Source organism: Fukomys damarensis, unplaced genomic scaffold (genome assembly GCF_012274545.1).
Source record: "Fukomys damarensis isolate Sample0158 unplaced genomic scaffold, DMR_v1.0_HiC HiC_scaffold_25, whole genome shotgun sequence".
NCBI lineage: Eukaryota > Metazoa > Chordata > Mammalia > Rodentia > Bathyergidae > Fukomys > Fukomys damarensis.
The window spans coordinates 17685705-17709212 of NW_022900937.1; the positions used below are offsets into that span (position 1 = coordinate 17685705).

The 23508-nt window shown below is 55.0% G+C and overlaps 1 protein-coding gene across 1 annotated transcript in view; it reads right to left on the reverse strand.

Moving 5' to 3' along the window:
* Positions 1–23508, reverse strand: part of Megf11 (multiple EGF like domains 11) — a 213330-nt gene that overhangs the window by 166072 nt on the left and 23750 nt on the right. The window contains exons 2-4 of the mRNA XM_010643315.3: positions 21106–21210; positions 17472–17573; positions 13362–13462 (exon numbers count right to left, since the gene is read on the reverse strand). Of these exons, the coding sequence (XP_010641617.1) occupies positions 13362–13462; positions 17472–17573; positions 21106–21203 (301 nt within the window). The 5' untranslated portion in view covers positions 21204–21210. The remainder of the gene's footprint in view (positions 1–13361; positions 13463–17471; positions 17574–21105; positions 21211–23508) is intronic.

The following is a 23508-nucleotide window of genomic DNA, read 5'->3' on the forward strand; positions in this document are numbered from 1 at the left end:
GGAGGGGAGAGGATGGGGGAGGCAGGGGCTAGAGGACTGCGCAGATCTGAGGAGAAATCAAGCGCCTGGTGAGCAGATGCCTCCTCGGGCCCTCCGCTCCTCTCCGAGGTCGAACACCCACATGGAACCCTGGGACCCTGAGGATGCAGGTCTCGACTTTCCTACCTCACTCCCTAGGCGGAAACGTGGCGGCCCAGGCCCGGCCCAGGCCCATCCTAGAGGGCAGGGTGAGGATGCTGAGCTCGCATTCACATTTCTACAAGCTGCCCCGGAGGGGTCTGCTGTCTTTCTGAGGAAGCCTGCGCTCCCCACCTCACGCGCCCACCACACTCAGGGCTCTTCCGGGATCCAGCCACCATCCCGTCCTCTGTCCTCAGCCTGGCAGTGCCACTCTGCATTGTGTGGCCACCTCCCCAGGCACATTTTTTTTTTTTCGTACCTGGGATTGAACTCAGGACCTTGCACTTGCAAGGCAGGCAGCAGAACCACTGAGCTAAATCCCCGGCCCACTTCCCCAAGCACTTTACAAAAACGCACTCCCCAGTTCCTCACGAGCCTGACTGGAAGGTGATGATCATTCCCATGAGGCAGATGAGGAAACTGAGTCACAGAAGGGATAAAAGGCAGGTTCCGCCTCCCAGGCTTCATCCCAGCAGAAATGGGAGCAGGACAGATAGACTGGGGGCAGAGGTCACACGGCCCACCTCAGCCTCGGGGGAAGCCAGACACGGGAGTTTCGGAAGGCAGCCTCAGAGCTGCGAGCTTCTGGCCACCAGCTCTAATGAAGACGACACCAGATGCCGGGTCTGAATTCCAGTTCTATTGCACACAAGCTCCCCGTTTCTGGGCCTCTATGAGACGAGAAAGTTAACAGTACCTACTTCAGAAGATCGTTCCAAGGATGGGATGGGTTAAAGCGGATATGAACCCTAGCACGTTGTTTGTGCTAGAAAAGCCTTAGCTATGTGGGCAAGAGGAAAAGATGAGTGCTTCTGCCAGCGGGGCCCCACAGAGGTCAGAGGGGCGGTGATTATAAATCCCATGGCACTCCCATGTATTCATTTATTAAGGGATCTCCGCCAGTTATCCGGCCAGCCAGGGTCACAGCCCGAGGCACCGGAGCTGGCAGCCGGACCACACAGAGTCCCACTCTGCCGGCTGGGAGCAGACCTGAGCCAGGGGCCAGTGTCCGCGTCCCCACTGAGGGCCCTTGGACGAGTTGTCACCTCCTCCTCGTGACTTCCCGCCCCATCCTCCGAAGGTAAAGGACAGAACATGGGAGGCACCATGCTCTCTGTCCCGAAAAAGTGGATCGGAAAAGTGTGGCTTGGGGAGGGAGCTCAGACTGCTCCCGAACCCTCTACCACCACCCGGCCGAGGGGAGACATCTCAAGGGAAGCCGTGAGGGTCTGGGACAGCCCCGCAGGAAGGAGCGGCCCTGCCCTGCGAAGCTCCTGAACTGACGTGCGAAGTCATCCGTGGGCTCTTCCCCTATCTGCCACTGCCACCGGCACCACCAAGGAGCCTGAACCTCTCGGTCTCATGGGTCTTTTCCAGGTGCCCTCTCCAGCTCCTCCTCCAATTGGTGTCATCAGAGAACGCATTTGCCAAGCATCCATTCAGAACCTCCTTGCCTTGGTCTCGGGTCTCATACTGCCCCTAGCCATTGACTCCATTGTCTCGCAGCCCTTGTCACTGCAGCTCACGCCGCAGAATGCTAGACCTCACAGGTCCTCTGACATGACAGACAGCCGCACAGCCCAGAGGGGCAGGGTCCGGGGTCCAGTCCCACAGCAAGATGACGGTGGGCCCTGTGATGAGGACTCCATCTCCGTAAGCAGGACAGGCCCAGGCCCCACAGGGTGGTCCCCTGCCACAGGCCAAACACAAGTCTCCCAACCAGGGCTCCGTGGAAGCCACAACCAGCAGTAGAGGAAGACTGAGATAGCAAATGCTGCCTCCTGCCCCAGGACAGGAGGACACGCCTCCAACCCAAGCTGTCCCGTCAGGTGCCAGATGGCAATGGACTTCAGAGCTCAAGACTTCAGCCAGACTCAAACCAAGTGAGCAGCGCAGAATGTACCCCAAACCTCCATCTTCCCTCTGGGGCTCCAGGAAAAGAGCTGTGGCCTGATTAGCAACCACAGGGAGCCACTCATATAAAGCCAGAGTGCGCCCACGGGCCTGCACCTGCCCCTGGCTTCCAGAGTCCAGAGAGAGGCAGGAGCCCAGACTGGAGAGGGAGAGGAGGGAGGAGAGGCAGAGGGAAGAGGGCTGGGGCCCTGGCCCTGTTCCCTGCTCAGCATCAATTCTCTGTAACTCCATTGTTCGAAAACAAGATGAAAAGGCATGGGCAGAACAAAGCATCCATCTCCCTAACAAAGGCCCCTCCACTTAGTAAATTAGGAGCTGTTTCCACCTGACACACTTTTAAAGGGAAATCTTCAATTAGCAGGCACTGGTAGGGCAGAGCAACAAAAGGTCCAGCGGGGACTTTCTGCTCAAAGCCGAGCTGGCATTGAAGTGGTTTTATGTAACAGAGATACTAATCTAGTCCATATAGTTTGGAGACTCCTTTGTGGAGGACTAGGGGCATTTGAGCCCTGCGGCTGCTTCAGAGAGATTTTTCTGCAGCTTCTGCATTTACCTTGCCAGAAGCTGAGCTGAGCAAACAAACAGAGCCCTGTAAATCACCCTCACTGCTGCCGCTGCTGCTGCTGACTTCCAGACAGGACTCTGCAGTTTGTCTGGCGGGTGGGACCTCGCAGACAAGCAGGGGCCAAGGCCTGGGCCCTTTACCTCACCACACCAAAGGGAAGGAGGCTGTATGCAAGTTGGAGCCTCCTGCTTCCACATCTGGGACTTTCCCTTTCCTTCCGGTTGGGTGCAGGCGGCAGGTGACCCCAGACAGGGACAGTTCTCCGGCCCCAGGAGAAGGGAGGCCTCCTTGGCTTGTGCCCTTGGCTCCAGGTCGGACTCGTCCTGGGTAAGGAGACTGATGATGGCATTTGCCTCCCCCTTCCCACCCCAGAGAGAGCAAAGGAGCTGTTCGGGCTCCCTTGGTGACAATTCTGGGCCACAGGCTGCTTGAGACGGAAACTGGGAAATGATGATGGCGAAGGTGACTCTGAGCAAACTGGGGTGATGCAAACACACAAACTCTCCACAGGAGCCAGCGAGCAGGTGTGTGTGCCCTCACACGTGCGGGTTACGGGGCTTTTGCAGGAGCAGACACTCCACACACAGACAGCAGGGGACATGCAGAGAACACACACGTGCCCGCACTTGTAGAGGGGCAGTTGAGTGCCACACGTGTGTCATTCGAAGGCCAGTGCTTCCCCGGGCAGGCCCGGCCTGTTCCATGTATTCTGTCAACGCTCACAACACGAGCGAGGCACTAGTGCCACCGTTTGCCAGCTAAACAGATAAAGGCACAGGGAAGTTAGGTGATTTGCCAAAGTCACACAGGCAAGTATGTAGTGGCCTGTTTCAAGGGTCTGTTCCCTACCCGGTGCAGCCTGCCTGGCACAAGCTCCCCTACATGGGCTGGGAGCAGCTGCTACGTGGGCAGAGTTACAACCCCACATGTGCACACCCGTGATGGCAGCCAGACCCTGGCACTGCCACCCCTCCCCTCAAGGGCCCAGACCCATCACTTCTCTGGGATGGCCGAGGCCCAGGGAGCCCGGCCCAGGATATGACTTGGGCTGGGAAAAAGGAAACTGAAGGTTAAATGTTAAAGTTCTCTGCCTCTCGATGCTAAGTGGTCACCACCCCTGCCCAAACCTCCCATTCCAGGATCCAGAACTGCAGGATCCTCAGTGAAATCATTTCCTGCTCAGCCCCAGGTAACAACAAAAAAAAGGACAGTGGCACACGTGCGCTCTCCACAGTCTCGATGGATGCACGCTCAGCCCGGAGAGGGGGGTCCTGCTCCCCTGGCCAGGCCCCACCCACCTGCTCTCAAGGCTGAAGTGGCCATCAGGAGACAGAGGAGGCCCCAGACTGCTGTTCCCTCCTGAGCAGCCTCCCTCCATCAAAGACCAAGCATCAGAGGCGATTCGGGACTGATGCAACTGCAGCACCCCGTTAATGGCCACTCTTCTGAATCAGCCCTGCTGTCAGGAACGGGAGGGAGGGAGGCAGCGCTGCTTGGCTCCATCCTCCGCCATCTCTCCACAGCCTCCCTGTGGCCGGGAGCTCCCGGTTCTGGGACAGTGGGCTCAGTCTCCAGAGCAGGGCCCTGGGCTTTTCACACACGTGACATGGATGCAGATCCTGGGACTCTGGTGCGGTGCCAGGGGCCTTAGGGAGAGGAGGCTGAGTAACAATGAGGGTCCCACGGCCTTCTCCTCCACAAGCCTACCCAAGACAGGCTCCGAGCCAGCACCGGGGATTGGGGGATCCTGCAGCCTCCAGGGCCCGCTATCCAGTGAGAGACCATAGACACATGGACAGCAGGATGGGGGCTGAGACCAGGACCCAAGAGGAGAGGAAATGTCCCACTGGGGAGCCAGGAGAACATCCGGCTTTGAGGCCACCAAGCAGAAACAGGAGAGCAGCAGGGAGCCCCACAGAGGGACAGAGAGCAGGGTGTGCAGGTGCCTGGGTGGGGGTGTGGTGGGGGTGGAGGGGATCAGTCAGTCAGATGGGACCCAGGGAAGCCACACAGTGAGGGCAGCACCCCGAGTGGGTGAAGGCACCGGGCTACACCGTGTCCTGAGAGCCACCGGCGCTGTCAGCCACCGCAGACTGCAGGTGCGGTCAGGAGCTCACTGTTGGTTAGTTCATTCACTCGCCCAACACTTCCTGGACGTCTGCCAGGCACCTTTCCAGGGGCAGAAGCATCAGCCGTGAACACGGTCAAGTCCCTCGTCCCTACGGAGACCACGTTCCGGAGGAGGGACAGTGCCGAGGAAACATGTGGACGGGACAGAGAACGAGGCCAGGGAGGGGCTGCTACTTCAAGAGGAGTGGCTCTCGCGTCAGGCCCTGGGTGCTGAAACGAGCCAGCCGCAGGGTGCTGCGTGTGGTCTGGGGAGGGCAGGCAGGCAGAGGGCAGGGTGCCAAGCGCTGGGACCTGAAGTGTGCGGAGCAAAGAGCCGGCAGCCAGTGGGGCCTGGAATCAGAGGGGCCCGGTAGGTGGAGGCGGAGGTGCGGAGGGGATGAGGAAGACGGAAGTAGGCTTTCTGGGACGTTCCCACAGAGGACCCCGCACTCTAGGGACTCAGTAACTCCCCCTCTCTTACGAGCCCGGGGCCCCAGGAAGGGACTTACATACAAGCCTGGCCGCGTCTACGCTGACCAAGGCTGCCCTTGGAGGCTTCTCGTTGAGAACCAGAGGGGAATTAAGGTCCAATTGGCCTCCCGCAGGGGTGACTGAGTATTAGAGAAGAGTTAAGACAGCTGAGATTAAATTGTTTACCAGAGGCTGTGCTAATGGAACCAGATGAATCCTGACAGCCTGACAGCCTGTGCCCTGCTTGGGTGAAGGCTCTAGGTGCCTCTGCTTCCCAGAGGTACGAGCCCCCTGGCTACCCACAGGTTGAGCTGACTCAGTGATTCTTTACAGCAGAGGGAGGTAGAGTGATGCCCAGAGTGGGGCCCGGGACCTGGTGTCGCCTACAACTGGCACCCTGAACAGGGACCTGAGGCCGGGGTCACCAACAGCTTCTCTTCATCTGCACTGATGTATTTCATTCTCACACCAGCCCAGGAGTAGGTGCCCAGTGCAGCCCCATTTCACAGATGAGAAAACTGAGGCTCAGAAAGGGTCACACAGCTGGTAGAGGAACTCGGTGGGATTCGACCTCAGGCCAACTGGGCTTCGGTACACTCTTGATCACTGCCCAGCCCCTGTCCTTCTAGTAAGCTCCAGGTCATCTTCTGGAACCAACCCCCTATTCTTCCTCCCTAGGCAGAGTTCGTTGCCTGCCCCGGGGAGCCCTCAGTGTGGGGGTACGAGTTTGCTCACCCACACATGCATTCGATAATCATGGGCACCAAGTGCCAGCCCTGTGTCTGGCTGTGGGCAGCAGACGTGGCAGAGATGCAATCCTCCACCCAGAACCTCACCTCTGAGCAGGGCAGCCGGACGGGTGCGCCATCATCCAGAACCGCAGGTGGGATGAGAGGCAGAGGCAGCGGGGAGCCGGCATGGATAAATGCACAGGGGCCAACGTCACATGGCTCCCAAACAGGCAGGGCCTGGAGTCTAGGATACGCGCTAACAAAAGGGGAGCCCAGAGAGACAAAAGGCATAGGCCCCCAGACCCGAATTCACCCATGCGACAATTAAGGCCTGACAAGCACTAAGTAGTGGGCGGAGCAAATCTCCAGCAATTGTGTTTCTCATCATTAAGGAATTAATTAGCCTCAGGGTTAAGCATCAGGACTTATGAGTTTGGTCGCTGTGAATCATCACCTGGAGCTCAGCCACTCTGACTACGGAAACCCATCTTCAACCCACAGACTGAGGCCAAATCAACTTGGACCATCAGTCAGCGGAGACCTGTCAGGGTGGCCGGGCAGCCCAGTGACATCCTGGCTGCTCATTTAAAGTGCCATTCAGAGCTGGGGATTTAGCTCAGTGGTACTGCCACCTGCCTCGCAAGCACAAGGTCCTCAGTTCGATCCCTGGTACCAAAAAACAAAAACAAACCTGTACCATTCATACTACAACACCCTCTGCCCCACTACCCAGACCCGGGACTCAGCAGCACTTGCAGGGAATTGGTGCCTCACTAACAAATGTGATGGGGAGATGGACAGACGGAAGGATGGATGGACACAGTTATGGGCAGCAAAGCTCAGCACCAGGTGTTGGGGCCCCACGGGAGTGGCATCAGCAGTTTCTGGTGACAGCAGCAGGAGAAATTCCCTGGAGAGGAGCCTCTCAGAGAGCCAATAGGCAGTTGTCTTCCCTGTGAGCTGTGTGAGAGCCCTACACACACACACACACACGCTCACACACACACACCATAAGCACTTCCTACCTTGGCCCTGGCATGCAGCAGGACCCACCTTAGCAAGATTTTGAAATCAAACCAGTGCATCTTTAGTCTGCTCCTCTCTACAACCTCTCCACCTGCCCTGTGACCAACCCCACTTCTCTCTCCTGGCCCCAGGACCCTCCTGCTGAGAGAAGGCCCACTGCAGGAGGGGACAATACAATGTAGGAGTGAAGGCCCATCCACCTGAATTCCAAGATGGCCACCTAGCCATGTGGATGGGCTACTTTGTCTCCGAGCTTCACCTCTGTCTTCTATAAAAGAGTAACAAATGTTGGCATCCCTGGCCCGAGCTGGGTGCAAGCGTGCTGGGTGAACAACAGTACACCAACGTCCACATCACTGCCAAGTGAGCGACTGGTCGGCAAAAGCACTGAACTAAACGCCACAGGGTCAGGTTACAAAGCCCCGCCGCCCCTGCTCACTGGAGACCAGGGGCAGACCCAGCAGCCCATCAGGGAAGGTTAATGTAGCTCCCCAGGCTACAAAACTGCCACCCAAAGCCAGTAAAAATAATTTTAAAAATATACAGCTGATTCCAAGGAGAGAAAGGTAAATTGTTAAATGTGAGATAGAGGAGGACTTTATAGGAAGCCCAGGGAACATCAGACCCAGCCATGGCCACACCTTGCAGCCCCTTCTTTATGGGAACCCAGGATTTAACATCCATGCAGGGCGGACTTGGCCTTAGGAGTTGCCTGCGCCACACAGAGGAAACTTGAAAACGCTGCTTTTCAACCTAGGGATAAATCAGAGGAATCTGGATGGGGCAGAAAAGGTGCTCCAGGAGAAGGGGTAGGAAGTGACCGCTAAATGGGTTTCATTCAGGGTTGATGAAAATGTTCATGACCTGGATAGGGACAATGTCTCTACAACATGTGGATGTCCCAGACACCACACTGAACTGTACACTTTGGCCTGAGTAATTTCTTGTGATGTGAATTTCACATTAATGAAGCACGAAAATAACCAACCCGAGCCCCCAACATACACAGCGTGGAATCCAAGCCAAACCACCAAAGTAGAGACGTCCTGAGCCCGTGAGAAAATGCAAAACTAACACGGAGGGCCCTTGCACAACCAGGACACGAGGGAAGAACAAAGGGTTCAAGGGGTCACAGGAAAACCACTACCACCTCTACGAGAAAACCACCAACCACATCAGAGACTCAGCCAGCATCACAAACAGGAGAACTGATAGCTCCCCCAGGAGCCTGATTTAACAGAACTAATGGCTCAAGACACAAGTATCTGAGAGAGACTATAAAAGAAATATGCTTAAAATAATTAAAGCAATAAAAGGAGGAACAGAATTCCTAATGAAAGAATAAGACGCTACAGAAAAAGAACATGCACATCTCCAAAAGAATCAATAAAACACCTAGAAAGGAAACACAAAGTCACTGAAATTAAGATCTCAACAGACAGGTTAATTAGCAGAGCGCTGGGATCTGAAAAATGGATCTGAGGACCTTGCTCAAGACGCAGCATGAAGATAAGAGGTGAAAAATGAGAAATTGGTGGGGGGGGCAGAGGATCGGGTGAGTGCATCCAATGTGCTGGAGGTCAATGGAAACGGAGTCAGAGAACGGAGGAGAGATTTTGGAAGAGATACAGTTGAGAGTTTTCCAGAACTGCTGAAGGACATGAGTCTTTAGTTTGAAGATGTGAAGCTCAGAGAAGGACCACGGTGTCCTTTGAAAAAAAAAACAAACAAACAGAAAAACTCCAAACGTCTAAAATCCTCCAAGGAACAAAAATGATGAAGATCTCACATATATGGGCACGGTTCCCCAAAACAAGTATCATCATTACATATCACAAACATATATGAACGAAAAAAAGAAAGATGAAAAAATACAAAGAGCCCCAAATTACTCAAAGCACTGATTTGTGCAGGAAAAATATCTTTCCTAATGTTTTATATAAAAATAGTCAAATGTGTTGCTCTTCTTCTATTTCCTTTTTGAACTTTTTTTTCCTGTCTCTTATGCTTTATTTCCTATGGGTATTCAATCTCTAAACATGCTTCCAGTGGCAACAACAACAAAAATCCTCGAATGTCACAGGCAGCTAAACCAGCACTGGACAGCAAGGCAAATGCGTGCTGTTTCCAGATGAATAAAGTACAGAGTTGATCCCTCACAGAGCGTCCCTGCAAGAACGACTACAGACTCTTGAGAAGCAGCAAGCTGAGCCCAGAAGGCGAGCTTCAAGGACTGACGGTAAGTAAAGAAATTAGTAAACAAACTAAATTTAAATTTAAGCAGTAATCGAGTGTATAGAGCAATATTAAAACACAGTACCTGAATCCCAACACTGGTGGAGGAGCTCACTGGGTTTAAATATCACGCATCCCCAGATTCCCTCTCCTCACCCCATCTCCCAGGCCCTGCCCTGCTGACTGCCCCTAAGCGGGCACAACTGGTCTCTGGGGCCAACTTGACCGCACCCCAGGTCCTGGCCGGGCTACCCATCACCTCAACCTGCCTGGGGGTTCTGGTTAGCTCCTCGGCACCTGGATGCTGGTAAGAACCACGCCACAGTCCTAGCGGCCACTGGAAGAGTCAGAAGACAGCCCTGGAGGTTTGGCAGCATGAACTTCTCCTTGGGAAACGAGACAGAAGGGTGGTGGAAGGTAGAAGCCCCTCCCTGCTGCGCAAGAGCAGAAGCCCTGAGCGCCAAGGGCACGCACCTGTGGGCCGCTCTGCTTGCACCCACACCAGGAAACTGCCCCTTAGCGTAAAGTAGCCTGGGCTTTCTCACCGTGACGCTCCAGGTGTCCCTGGAAAGCCACGCACACGGTAAACTTGTTGGAAATGAGAATCCTCAGACTGCTAGGTAACCAGCCCTCCAGGTGATCCCAACTGGGTGCCATCCAGTTTGCAACCCCCTGGCGACAGTACTGTCCCTAGGTCCAGCTCCTCTTACTATGTGTGAGAGAAGGCATTAGGGCTGTGGGCCAGGAGTACCGGGACATCCAACGGGGCCTGTGATATGCTTTAACACTGCCCGCTGGGTGTGTCAGACACTTAAAGCCCGCCCTACACCACTCCAGTCTTTCTCCCCAGCATGCCAGAGACTTGTGCCCTTCAGCTGTGGTCCCACAGTGAGGTTGGTAAGGAACAGGCCCCAGCTAGCCTATGACAGGCACAAGACATGAACGAGGAATAAAACTCTGCTATTTTAAGCCATTTGGATTTGGGCTTTGTTTGTTATTGCAGCATAACCCAGCTCAAACCCTTGTCTGATATTAGGCTGATATTTCCGAAGAGCAGATTCTGGTGACAAAGGGGACAGCAAGGGGCAGACTCAGATGTGTCTGCAGATGACCAGGGGGAGAGGTTCTAGTCTGGTTCTGGGCAATCCAGAGTTGTCCTCACCCCCATGGGGAGGGAAGGCTGCAGGCACCAGGTCGACAAGTTGCCCCCATATCTCCCTCTCACAAGTTCCCCACCCCTGGGCCTGCAGAACCAGCCCCCCACCCCCACACATCACAATAAGCAGCTGGGAGCAGTTGCTGGTGACAGGTGATCCCATCTGTGATGGGCTGAACTCCACCTCACCAGCATTCAAAGGTTGAAGACTTAACCCCTGCGACCTCAGAACATGAGCTGATTTGGAGACGAGGCCTTGCAGGCTGTAATCAAGTAAACACAACGCCATTACGGGGGTGCTCATCCCGACATGACCTATGTTCTTATTAAAAGAGGACAAGTGGAGACAGACAGACGCATGCACACAAGTGAAGGTCGAGGTTGTGCTGTCATAAGTAAGAAGCTGCTAGAAGCCAGGAAGGTGACCTGGGTCAGACAATGTGAACCCTTCACAGCCCACAGAAGGGAGCTGCCCTGCCAACGCCTTCATCTCGGACCTCTGATCTGCAGAACTCAGGGAAAATATGTCACCACGTAAGCCGCCAACATGCTGGACTCCGCTATGGCTGCCCTGGGCGGCTGGTACTGCTACCCCAGCCGACCTCCTCTTCCCTTCCAGCTCACCAGCGCCCAGCAGCCTCCTGCTCCCCAGCACACTCATGCCCTCCCTGCACTGCCTCCTTCACATGGGCTGTGAGTTCTCAAAGGCAGCTGCCACCTGTCACCTGTGTCGCTGTTCCGTGCCTCCTGCACAGTGGGAAACCACGAAAGTATGCTGAATGGATAAGCATGGGCACACGGCAGAAATTCTTTACCAAAGATCCAAGGATCCCATAGTGCAACTTTATATATGTAGAGTACATTTCCCCCAGGGGAAGAATTCATGGACCGATTTGAGCAATTAAAGTAAAAGCCATGACTAAGAAAATCATTCAGAACCAAGGCCATAGGGAAGGGGAACTGACATTTATGGAGCCCCGTGACGCAGGTGTCACTGTCCCAGTTCTACGGGAGAGGAGGCAGTGGGGCCAGGAGGTCCAGTCTCACCCGGGCCCACTCAGCAAGAAGCAGCCTGTCTCAGCAGCAGGCAGTGCAGAGCCTTGGAGCCAGGCGGCCCGGGCTCAGAGCCACTTTCTAGTTGTGCGATCTTCAGTGACTTACTGAATCTCTCCGAGGCTCAGTTTCCCCATCTGTACAGTGAAAGAAAGGTGCCTTCCTCACAGGGCCATTGTGAGGAGTAGATTCAGCAGTGCAGGAAGAGTGACCGGACTGGGCCCCGGCACATGGAGTGCCCAGAACTCCATGAAGATGGAGAGGGGAAAGCTGGGATCAACACAGCAGTTCAACCCCAGGCCTGTGGCCCTGTGTCGCTCCTACCACCGGGCCCCCATGTCCTATGTCGCTGCAGAAACACTGCTGTCTCCGCGTAGGAAAAGCCTCACTTCTCAAAGTGGCTTTTCCAGGTGGCTTCCTGGGGGACAGCCTGTGGCCTCCTGCCTGGCAGAAGTGTCCTGAGGTTATGGTTATATAAGGAGTGAGCCACAAGGTCAGGAAGTGTCCTCCCTGTCAGCAAGACTGTGCCCCAGCAATCAGGACACAGAGCACTTCTGCCTGGCCTTCACTTTCCAAGCACTTACTGTGTCTGCTCCTGGGAACTAGAATGGGCCCATCTGTCCTGAAGCTGGTGCTGACGCCCCAACTCCTGCATAATTTCTGGAGTCCATCACCGGGCCATGGGCTGGACAGGCCCAGCTCAGGTTTAATGAGCCTGCAGCCCACCTGGCAGCCCTACTTAGTGCTCACGGAGCAGCGAGAGCTTAGCACCGACCCCATTTCTACCCTGGTCCCCGGGGATACCCCAAAGTCCTAGCTCTGTTCCCTGCTCTGCTACTGAGAAACAGCCTCTGGGGTGGGGATGTAGCTCAGTGGTGCCACCGCCTGCCTCTGTAAGTGCAAGGTCCTGTGTTCAATCCCTACTACAAAAACAAAACAAAACAACAAAAAAAGAAATAGCCTCTGGAATTTGCTTTGTGTGGGATTCTTTGTATATTTCCTGCAAACCCATCACTATTGAACCCACTTGCAGGAGCATTTTTCATTCATTCTTGTGATGTGATTAGAATCGAGTTTCTCCAGCATTAAAGGGCAATTGAACAACAGGAGAGGAAAACTGTCATTTTGTCCCTAATACACTCACACCCAGCCTCTCCTGGTCCTCCCTGGGCCTGGCCCTCTGCCCACCCCACACCCCTTTCCCCCCAGATGGCTAGGAAAATGCCAACAAGGAAAAGACAGCTGCTCTGGGGTGGGGACTCCCTTGGTCATTGTACAGCTTCTCGGACAAGCACCTGCAGTCCAAGGAGTGTTCAGCAGCCCCTGGAAAGTCCCTCTGGGGAAGGCTGAGAGGATTCCCAGAGCCTCTCGAGCAGGCCGATCTTGAGCACCACCCACTGCTGGCCCCCAGGGCCCCTGAGGCTGCCAGCGACTGAGCACCTGCCTTCCTGGGGGACACTGTTAACGCCGTCTTTGGCTGTTACAGATGAAGAGGGAAAGAGGTAGTGTTGGCCTTTCATGCATCCATCTTTCCTTCACTGTTCTGCAGTCTCTTTTGGAGCCACCTCCCTCCTGCTGGGACCTTCCCTCATGGCCTCTCTTGCCCTTGCCAGCCTCCTCTTAAGGACTGTGTGTGCTATCCATCAAGGGAGCCTAGCTACGACACATGGTCTTAGCCCTGTGCCTGGCGTTCAGTGCCCTCAGCCTCCACTGTCCTCGGCCTCCATCAAGCCTAGGACTGCCCTGCTCCTGTCCTCCTGTTAGGAGGCTGAGCTGATCGTTTATGCCCTCTGAGCAGAGGCAACGGGGAGACTTCTGTAGTCCCGGGTGGGCTGAGGCCTGCCACCCCGGGGCCCTGAATGATGAGCTGGCCCCCACCCCATCCCTGCGGAGGCCAGAGCACCAGCCCTCCACTACGTACGTATGCAGAAGTCACCATTCTCGTAGTAGCCGGGGCAGCACTGGGACCGGCGCCGGTACATGGTCCTGAGGCCGCGCCGATACGCCGTCTTATAACTGATCCTGAGGCACAAAGGAGAAAGCCACTTGAAAGTATTGAAAATCAATCCCTCCCGTTTAGAATGATATTTGTGTTAAGCTGTATCGAGGATGCCATTCAATAATTACTTTAAAATGCATGGCGGCCTCAAATATGAAGGAACACAATAAATGAGATCGATGGCGGGACTGGGCCGCCGTGGTGTGGAACGTGCTGGGGACGCGACATCTGCAGGGCCTGCTCACTTCCCTGGGCTCCTCTGAATGGGAGGGCTGGGGGGCGCCTGTGTGGGGTGACACTGCAGAGGCCCCGTGGGTCCCTTCTTAGTCGTTTGAGACCTCAGGCTCTCGTCTGAGGAGCCCATGGGAACCCTTCCAGCAGTCGATGGCAAGAGCACTGTGCTGCCCCACCCTGCCCCACCCAGGGGACCACGCCAGGCTCCCTGGGATGGACCCACCACTTGGGGAACAGGGCAGAGGCAGCAAAGGGGCCCTGAGCCACAAACAACACCGAATTACGCCGTGGTGGAACGTGCTGGGGACGCGACATCTGCAGGGCCTGCTCACTTCCCTGGGCTCCTCTGAATGGGAGGGCTGGGGGGCGCCTGTGTGGGGTGACACTGCAGAGGCCCCGTGGGTCCCTTCTTAGTCGTTTGAGACCTCAGGCTCTCGTCTGAGGAGCCCATGGGAACCCTTCCAGCAGTCGATGGCAAGAGCACTGTGCTGCCCCACCCTGCCCCACCCAGGGGACCACGCCAGGCTCCCTGGGATGGACCCACCACTTGGGGAACAGGGCAGAGGCAGCAAAGGGGCCCTGAGCCACAAACAACACCGAATTAATCTTTCTCCACCAAAGCAACACCTGCAGAGAAGCCTGGGAAGCCCTGAGCTGAGCCCTTGGGGGCCCACAGAGCAGTGCCTCCCCTGCCTGGGAGACAGAGGCCTGGGTTCTAGTCCTGACACAGACCCAAGTGTCAAGACTCGGCCCTGTGCTACTACTGAGTCAAAGACAAGATTTAGTCTACAACTTCCAAGGTGGAGCCAGGAGCAGGCCCTGCTTGTTTCGTTTCTTCTATTTCTTTTTTAGAGACTATGTTCTTATCTAGTGTCACCCACCGCCCCCACCCCTTGGATGAGAAAATTGAGTTTCACAGCATGGCTTCTAGCCTTCCAGATGGCCACAGGGAAGGAGTGAGACCAGGGGACGAGGGACAGTGCAAAGACTGAGTCCTTAGATGGGAATCAAGATGGGGTCTTGTTGGGCAAAACCCCGTTGCCTCAAGCAGTTAGTGAGTAAGAGATTCGAAGTGAACATCAGAGACCAGAGAGGAAGAAACGGCCCGAGGTCATGGAGTATAATGAGGGGCAAGCCCAGTCCTGGGTCTTGAAGACAAGATCTTTCTGGTCCCCGAGTCAGCACCCAAGGGTGCCTGCCCTAGGTTACCTCCTCTGCAGCCAGCAGCAGAGACCAGATGCCTACACCTGCCTCCCAGGGAGGACCTGGCCAGTGAGAAAGGGAGTTCCCCAGCATAGGCAGGACAGCCCTCCTGCTCCCTAAAGCCCTTGCTTCATGGCAAATGCCAACCCAGGAATGTGTGATACGTGGGAAGGCCATAGCAAAGGTCATTCCACTTGGTCAAAGGCTCATAATAGAGAGGGATCTGGTCTACCAAGGAAGTTGCTCCCCTGGCACAGGAAGGCAGCTCTGGGCAATTTCAGGTTGGTGTGAACTCCTGAGCTAAAGGATGGTTCACAACTGGCTCAGAGGTCAGAGGTCATCTGGCCTATTCTCTCCACCAATCAGGATGGCCCCTGCCCTCCAACGGGGAGGCTTCCGCATGCCTAATGCTGTTGGAACAGAGATGTCACCCACTGCCCTTGGCTCCCCGTCGTGTTTGCTGTCAGTGTGGGAATGAGGAAAGGGCTGCTCTTGGGAGAAGGATGCTGAGCAAGACCAGCTAGGCCACACCAGAGCTGCTTGTGCTGCCATCAGCACGTACACCCAGGTCATCAGGAAAGCTGCTGCGTAGTGATCCAATAATTTAGCATAATAGTCCACGCTCCAGGAAAGTAGCCACTCACCCAGCCCTAGTGGGGATGGACAGCAGCCATGGCCTCTGAGTACCCACAAGGGCCACAGCTCAGAGCAGAGCAGGCTCTGGCCATGGATGCCAGGGATCGGGGGGTGGGGCAGCAGGACTCCAATTTCTGCCTCTACCCTGAACCAGGGCCACAGGCAGCCAAGTCTGACAATAGGGAGGAAGTCAAGAAGGATCACCCAGTCCCGTAATCATTCAGTCCCACGTCCACACTTCACAGCCAAGGCAAGAGGAAGGAGACGTGGTTATGGCTGAGGAGCAACTACTGGCCCAAACTTGTGCTAACAACTGTGAAATCTGGAGAAGCAGAAAAAGCAACTCCGTGAAGGCACTAACGAGAGAACAGAAGTGGCCGGCCCTGGAAGGCAGGGACATTTGGAAGAACGTCCTGAGCAGGCAGCTCAACAGTACTGTGGGTGGCTGCAATTCAGACAGAAAACACAGCCTCCCTGGTTGGAGGACCCACGAGGCAAGGCGAGGGTGGAGCCAGCGGATATTAAATACAAAGGGAAGTCGCAGAAAGGAGAGAGCCAGCCCCGATTCTTTAGCCAAATCTCTGCCCAAACTTGGGCCCCTGAGTTATGTCTGTGGAGGTCAGATTCCAAGCAGTCTGGTTAAGGCTAAAACTACTGAACTCTCAGGGCCTAGGATGTGAGGCTAGCCCGGTCAACTGACTCCTAAAACAAATAATTCCTAAAAATGAATGCTCTGTAGGAGAATTTAACAGAATCCAGTCTCTATACTAGGTCATTTGTGATATCCAGAATACAAGCCAGAATTATTAGACCTGCAAAGAAAGGGGGAAATGTTCCCTAGCCAATGAAGACCAACCCTGAGATGTCTCAGGGGTCGGAATTAGCAGACATAACATCTACACCCTGTGTCTCAAAGTAAATCAGTAGCAATGTATCAAAGAAAACCAGGACTTGGGCTTTCTGCACAAAGCAAGCTTCCCAAGTCCACACTGCTGCCCACCAGGACCCTCACCTAAACCCCGAGAGGGACTGAATGCAGAAGGGAGCTGCAGAAGGGAGATTCGGAATCAACACAGATATGTAATGGCAAGGAAAAGGGCCACTCCGGGGCCTGACCCTATTCCTTCGTTACTCTTCTGCCACTTGCTCACCTCTCCCTTAATAATGCTGCCTTGCCTGTATCTAATACCTCACACCTCTTTCCCTCCTTCCCCTGTGGTTTCTCAAGGGATTGTCATATTCCTGCCCTCACTGGACCCTGCATTCAAGCAGAGCACGGATTATGGTACATTTGACGGGTACACTGGTAATCTCAAAATCAAGTGACTTTCCCAGGATCACCCCTCCGAGGGATCCTCTACTCCTTTTCTCCTTACTGCCCTGTGACATGAAAGCCCATCACAAATTGCAGGAAGGCTCAGACAGAGGCGCAGGATTATCGTGTCGAACTGCGCATGCTGAGCACTGCTAAGGGCGGGTAGTCAAAGTGCCAAGATGTTGCCGAATTCCGGCCTAATTCTCTGCTCCCTGAGCCAGATGCTCAGGCACCAAGTCACAACTGCTCCGACAGTGGCTCTCTAGGCTTTTGCAGACCCTAGACAAGGACTCAAGGACCCAAGATGAGCAGTTTACTTGGGAGGTGATTCTAACAAGCAGTCACCCTAGATGAGCCCTCTCCTTGGTGACCCTGGGCAGTGGCAAAGAGAGAGGGAAGTGAAGGCAGCCAGGATTGGATGTGCTTCTGCCCAGGTCACCACCACGGGCCAGGGGCTCTACGCACTGGGATCATGGGGTCCACCCACTCCTCAGCTGTCACGACTGTGGTGTCCTCAGCCCTCCTGGTCCTGTCGCAGGCTGCCCTGGCATTTCGTGTGTAGACGAAGCAGCAAGGGTGTGGACGGGCCCCTGCCAGGGTCTCTCCTGACCTCCCCCTGCCCAGGACCAGACAGCCGTACTCACCGGTGCCGGGTGCACTTGAACCAGTTCAGGATGTCTGTGCAGCGTGTGTAGTAGATCTGGTCGAACGGGTGCGCGTACGACTCCTGGACAGTGACGGCGTAGCTGAGAAGCAGGAGGGAGATGAAGCCACTGAGCTGACGGTCAGGATGTGTCCCTTGCTCAGCTCACCCGGCCCACAGCCCCAGGCCTTCTGGTGTGAACCCCACCCCACCAGGCCGGACCCTGAAATTCTAGTTCATTTGTTCATTCATCAAAGAAAGAGTTAAGGAAGGGTCACCTTGACTCTGTGTTGGTTCGGAAAGGCAGAGCCAAGATGTTTTTAAACACTTTACGTTAGCAAGGCGCTGTGGCACACGCCTCTTGTCCCAGCTACCCTAGGAAGCAAGTGGCCCCCTTTTACAGATGAAGAGACTGAGGCTCAGAGCGGCAGCTTGCTCGGGTCCCACAGCTGGGGTCAATAACTGTTGATACTCACTGGTGCTCTATGTTAAACATTTTAACACCCTTGCGCTCTCAGGCAATCTTAGGGCGGAAGTGGGATTGTGATTCTCACTTTACCGATGAGGAAGTGAAGCACAGGACAGTGTAAGTGACATCCCCAAGTCCCCCAGCCACAATCTGGTCTATTCTGCCTCTAGCATAGTAGGGGTACGCGGAGCACCTGCACCTTGACCTCCTGATTAGAAGACAGATTTTGTCATCTCCCTATTTTCTATGACCCTGGCTGGCAGGTGGAAGCCACAGGAAAGCAGATCTCAGCTCCACCAGAATCAGCCTTTCTCCCCACTGCCCTGGCAGAGTGGCACAGAATGGCACAGAGGCCTGGCTGCTAGAGCGTGTGTTTGCCCCAGGCAGGCTGTAGAGCACCTCAGCTGAGATCACGGGAATTAATTTTGAAGTCAGTTAGTATTGTTATTCAGTGCTGTTCCCAGAAGGTGCCCTGGTCTGGGCCAGATGGCTGGGTCCAGGCTATAAAAGCCCATCTGCTTTGCCTGAGGAAACTGTCAGCCTCACTTATAAGGTGGCTGGGCACAGGCAGGTCCTCACCAGGAGGCTCCTGGAGGCCTGGAAAGTCAAAGGTCCAGAACCAAGCAGAAGGCCAGTAGCTGTCAGCACTGCTAGGGACCCAGGTGGGAGGGAAGTTGCTCTGACTCCCTGAGGCTGGACGGAGGACTTAGTGTCCCCAGCAGCCAGCCCATCAGAGATGTGGCTCAGAGCCCTGTTTCTCTCCAGGTTTAGGGAAACTGAGGCAGAGCAACACCCTCCCCATGGGCCTCTTCAGCTCTCAAAGTCCAAGGCACTCGGCAGTGTCTCCCAAACACCTCGCTCAGAGGCAGGAGAATGAAGTGGTCAGAGAGGCCCAGCTCTGGGACCCAGAGACTTGGGCCATGCTTGAAGCCTGGGGCTTGTTAGCCTGTCCTAAGACACGTTATTTAGCTCCTGTAAGCTCTGCCTGTAAATCTACGATAAATATTATGAGAGAATTCATGTGATTACTATGAGGATTCCAGGAGAGCAGTAACAGAAGACAAACCGGGTGGTCCAGGTTAAGTGCTTACCAGGTACACAGCAAGTGTTTACCAGATGCTGGCCCTCACCACCACACAGCAGCCAACAGTTTACCTTCCGTGCTAGGCACCGATGGCTACTTCCTCCTCGACCACGGGAGAGAAGAGAGGGAGCAGAACGGATCCTCCCCTTTGTTAAGCACTTGGGGTTCAGCCCCCTCCCAGGACCGAAGAAGGTTTGGGTGGTCTTGGGGACAGACACAGCTCTTCAGGATGCCCTGAGCGGAGCCAGCCTGGCACTGAGACCTTGTACCCAGTCCAAATCCATGCTCCGAAGCACATGCCCCGGTTTCATGGCTGGGTGCTTTAACACTGCTCATTTGCCGTCGTGCTAATGAAGGGCCCCATTAATCTTGTCAGGCCAGGCTTCGCCAGCCAGGGGAAATCCCCACCAAATGCTGGGTTTAAGGTGGAGGGGCATAATGAGTGAGGAGCCTGTGGAGGTGCTAATCCAGCCAGGAAATTCTCACTAAGTGGTCTCCAAGGAATGGGGTGGGGTGGGCTGGGCACCCTGACGTCATCGGCATGGCTTCCTCCCTGGAGCAGGAGAAGCCAGAGACGCCCCAGGCTGCAGTGACACTGTTGCTTCCCTCCCTGTCCTCCTACAGAGGCTGTGACTCCAGGGTACAAAAGGGACCCAGAGAAGAAAGGCTCCCTGCAGGAGAGGGACCAGGCTGGAGCCTGGAGACAGGCAGAAGTGACCAGGGACACTCTAGGGCCAGGCTGCCACACAGACAGGGGCAGGTAGCACCATACCTCATTGACCCACTGGCAAATAAAGTGTGAATCTGCCTGAACCAGGAGGCACAAGGGGCCTGAGGAACCCCAGAATTGGGCAAAGCCTATACCAAATGCAATACTGAGTCAGAACCTCTGGGGCCAGGACCCCAGGAACACTGCCGCAGTAAGACTGAAACACACAGAAATCTGTGCTGACTCCCGCAGCTGGGGTTGTCAGGAAAAAAAAAAAAAAAAAAAAAAAAAACCCTGACTGAGATTTATGGTCTTCAAAGTGCTTCCGTGACACTGGTGACCCTGATCCTCCAGCCCACTTGTGAAGTAATAATTTTCCTTCCGACTTCCAGGGCTGGACATAGGCTCAGCGGGGTTCAGATGCTTCCTCTAAGTCACACAGCCAGCAGGTGGAAAGATCCAGACCGGAGGTCACCAGTCTTCTCATCGCAGATCTGCATCTCTCCGAGTCACCAGTTTTTCTCAGGCTCCTCCAGAGCATCCGGTCACTAGAGATGACACTGCTGTGGGCACTGAACCCTGCTTCCCAGTGCACAACTGTCCGGGCTACTGCAGATGGGAAGCCCTCCTCTGCCGGACACGCAGCCTCCCACACTTGGAGCACGGACTCTGATGCACCTTCTTCCTCTCCCATCAGCCTCCTGCATGGGGCCTTCGTCGTAATTTTATTCATTTGATTTATTAGCATCTAAGTGGCAGAGTCGTCCTGGTCAGCTTGGCCAATCAATTCCAGGGTTTAATTCTGTTTTTCCTGATTGGGTCTCTGGTCACTGTCTTTCTGCTCACCAAAATCAATACTTTAACCTTGTATTTCAAAGTCAGACCATCTGCAGGGACCCAGGAGGTGGTACTGCAGCCAAAATGCCACCTGCTCTCTGCTGTGGCCTCCATCACCCTTCCCGGCAGCCTTCTGCCCCACCGGACCAGAGGAGCAGAGCCTTGGCCCATCCTCCTCATCACATGGGTACCAGTCCTGGAGACCACAGTCCACGATGCCCTGCTTGCTGCACCCCAGCTGGCTGTGGACAGGGATTGGGCTCCTCTGGGCCTCAGTGTCCACATTTGTAAAATGGGTGGGCCTGCAAACACGGGAGGCACAGGGCAGCATGCCGTCACTGCAGTTCTGCAAGCTCCCCACCCCACCTTCCACAGCACCGCATCTCGGTGAATCCACGTGGCTCAGCCCTGCCTCAGCATCTCAGCTCTCCCCACGCTGGATCACAGGCCCTTATGGACAGCTGCTGCTTCTCCCGACTGCTTCTGTGCCCATACTGCACGCCCAGGCAGAGCCCCAGCTGAGTCCCATGTCTTACCTCTCCCAGTGGCTGCACACATTGGGGTCCTCAGGGTTCAGGGTGAGGGTGGTTCCCAGGAGGAGGAGGACAGTCAGGCCAGGCACAGGGAGCGCCATGGGGGCCCTGTGCGGAAGAGAGAGGGGAAGAGCATCATTATTCAGCCATGTGTCCTGGCATCTGTTTGGCACTGAGCCTTCTCCCATGAAGTGGGGGAACAGGCCCGCTAAGCGGAGTTCCCATCACCACAGCGTAATGAGCATTTGATATTTCACACTTGTGGACTTCGACTAACACTGCAACAGCTCACGGGTTCCCAGCCACCAGAGAGCAGGAAACCTGAGTCAGGGAAAAGTCCAAATTCCAGGCCGGGAGTTCCAGATGGTTTTTAGCTCAGGGATGGCTTCAAGAATTGAAAGAAAGCTACAGGCCGTCTCCCCAGGAAAATGCCCATATGCAATAATCTGGCCATAGTTTCAGGGTGTCCTGAGGCCCCGTGCCCATCCCTGACCCGAGAAACCTGGACCCAACCTGCTGTAAAGGCAGCATCCTCCCCATCCCTCTCTGGCACCTCTGAGAAGCCTTGCCCATGGCTTCCTCCCCTGCTCCTGCCTGTCACCTGAAGTCATGCAGCCACTGAGGGTCACCCACCTCATTCCCGCCACGGGATGAGGGGCTGAGCTCAGGAAGGGGCTGTAAGAGAGCAGCTCGCAGAGTGGGATGCGTGCCCTCAGAATAACCGCATGTGGCAGGTGTTCAGAGGGCCCATACAGGTGTCGAGCCCTTGGTCCCTGCCTGCGGCAGTAGTGTAGGCTCCTCAAGGAAGCAGAGTCCATCCAGTGGGAGAGGCTGAGGAGAGCCTTGGCGGCTCCTCCCTGTTCCAGCGACCCAGGGCTCCATGGGCCCCAGGCCTACAGAGCAGACTCTGGCCCATGGGCTTCCCCCTGCAGGTCACCAACCTTGGGGCCTCCCCCGGGGGAGCTGAGGTTCAGGAGTCCCAGGGTCATCTATCTGTAAACTGAATGAACACCGTGACTTGTCAAGATGGTGCAATTTTTCATGTGTCCACTGATGCTATCATGATGCTATTTAAAAGATTACCCGAATTCAAAATAACTTTTCTTCTCAACCAGCAACATACCCAGAAAATGCACTTTCTAATAACTGGGGATAATGGTGTAACAGAAAATATTTCAACATCAGCAAAGGTGCCCCAGGCTTGAAATGGTTGGGGACCAAGCCCATCAGCCCTGAGTTTCCAGGTGAGGAACAGTTATCCTCTCTGGGGGACAGAGAAGAATGCTGTATATTTTGCACCCACCCCTATTTCTGCCCAGGGCACAAATATAAGGATATCCTTTCTTCCGAAAGGTTAAACGCTCTCCCTCCCACCCCAATAATTTCCTTGTTAAACTCTCTCTCAGTAGCTCCTTCAAAAATTAACAAATTGTCACAAATTCTGTCTAACCGTGGGGGTCCAGATTAAAGATTAATGAGGTTTTACTATCTGAAAACTGGAGATCATCTAGCTAGATGCAGACGTAGCCAGATTTCAAAAGCATTCTTCGAATCTGCTAGGCACGAGACGAGGGATTCCTGTGTTCCTTCGCGGTTTGCAGGGTCCGAGCGAGCGGCATGGGTACCCTCGTCCCGGCTCGCCCACCCCCGCCCCGCCCCATCCCTCGAGGTTCCACCCGGTGGCAGAGCACTGGCCCAGCATGGACAAGGCCCAGGGCTCCGTCCCCACAGCCAGTCATCAGGAGGGAGGTGGCTCCTCCTCTCAAAGTCCCGCTGCCTGTGCCTTCAACTCTGCATATCCGGTCACCTTGTCACCCTGTTTTGTGTCCCTGGTGGCTACAGCAGAGGGCTCACAGCTTGGGCCACACCTTCCAGTCAGGGCCACCTGCTCTGACGCTGTCCCCCATGTCTGCTTTGTTTTTCTGACACTGTCATGAGCACCCCAGGGACAGGGTCAAGCCCCAGGAGACCCCAGGCCTCTTCCTAGTGATGCTGCCAGGTACACAGAGATCTTTGTGAGATCAGTTTGGAGAGCTCTGCTCCTTCCCCGAAGGTCAAGTCTTAAGGAAGATAGGGTCAAGCCCCAGGGTACCCTTTCAGAAACTGAGTTTTAGGAAAGGATTTCAGCTGGTCTCAGACATTTCATTCAGGAGGACAGAAAGGCAGCCAGAAAGGAACTGTCACCCATGGGGTCAACTCCTCCCTGCTCACAGTAAAGAGACTTCCCCGGGCTCACGGAGGATGGACCCCAAAGACGTATGTTTATGAGCTACCTGAGGGAAAATCAATCCTGCCACAGCGGTTATTCAGCCCGCTCCATCTAGAGTGACAGAGGCTAATGGATGAGGCACCGTCTGATTTAGGGCATTAATAACTAAATAAGAAAACACCCAGGGTCATTTCAAA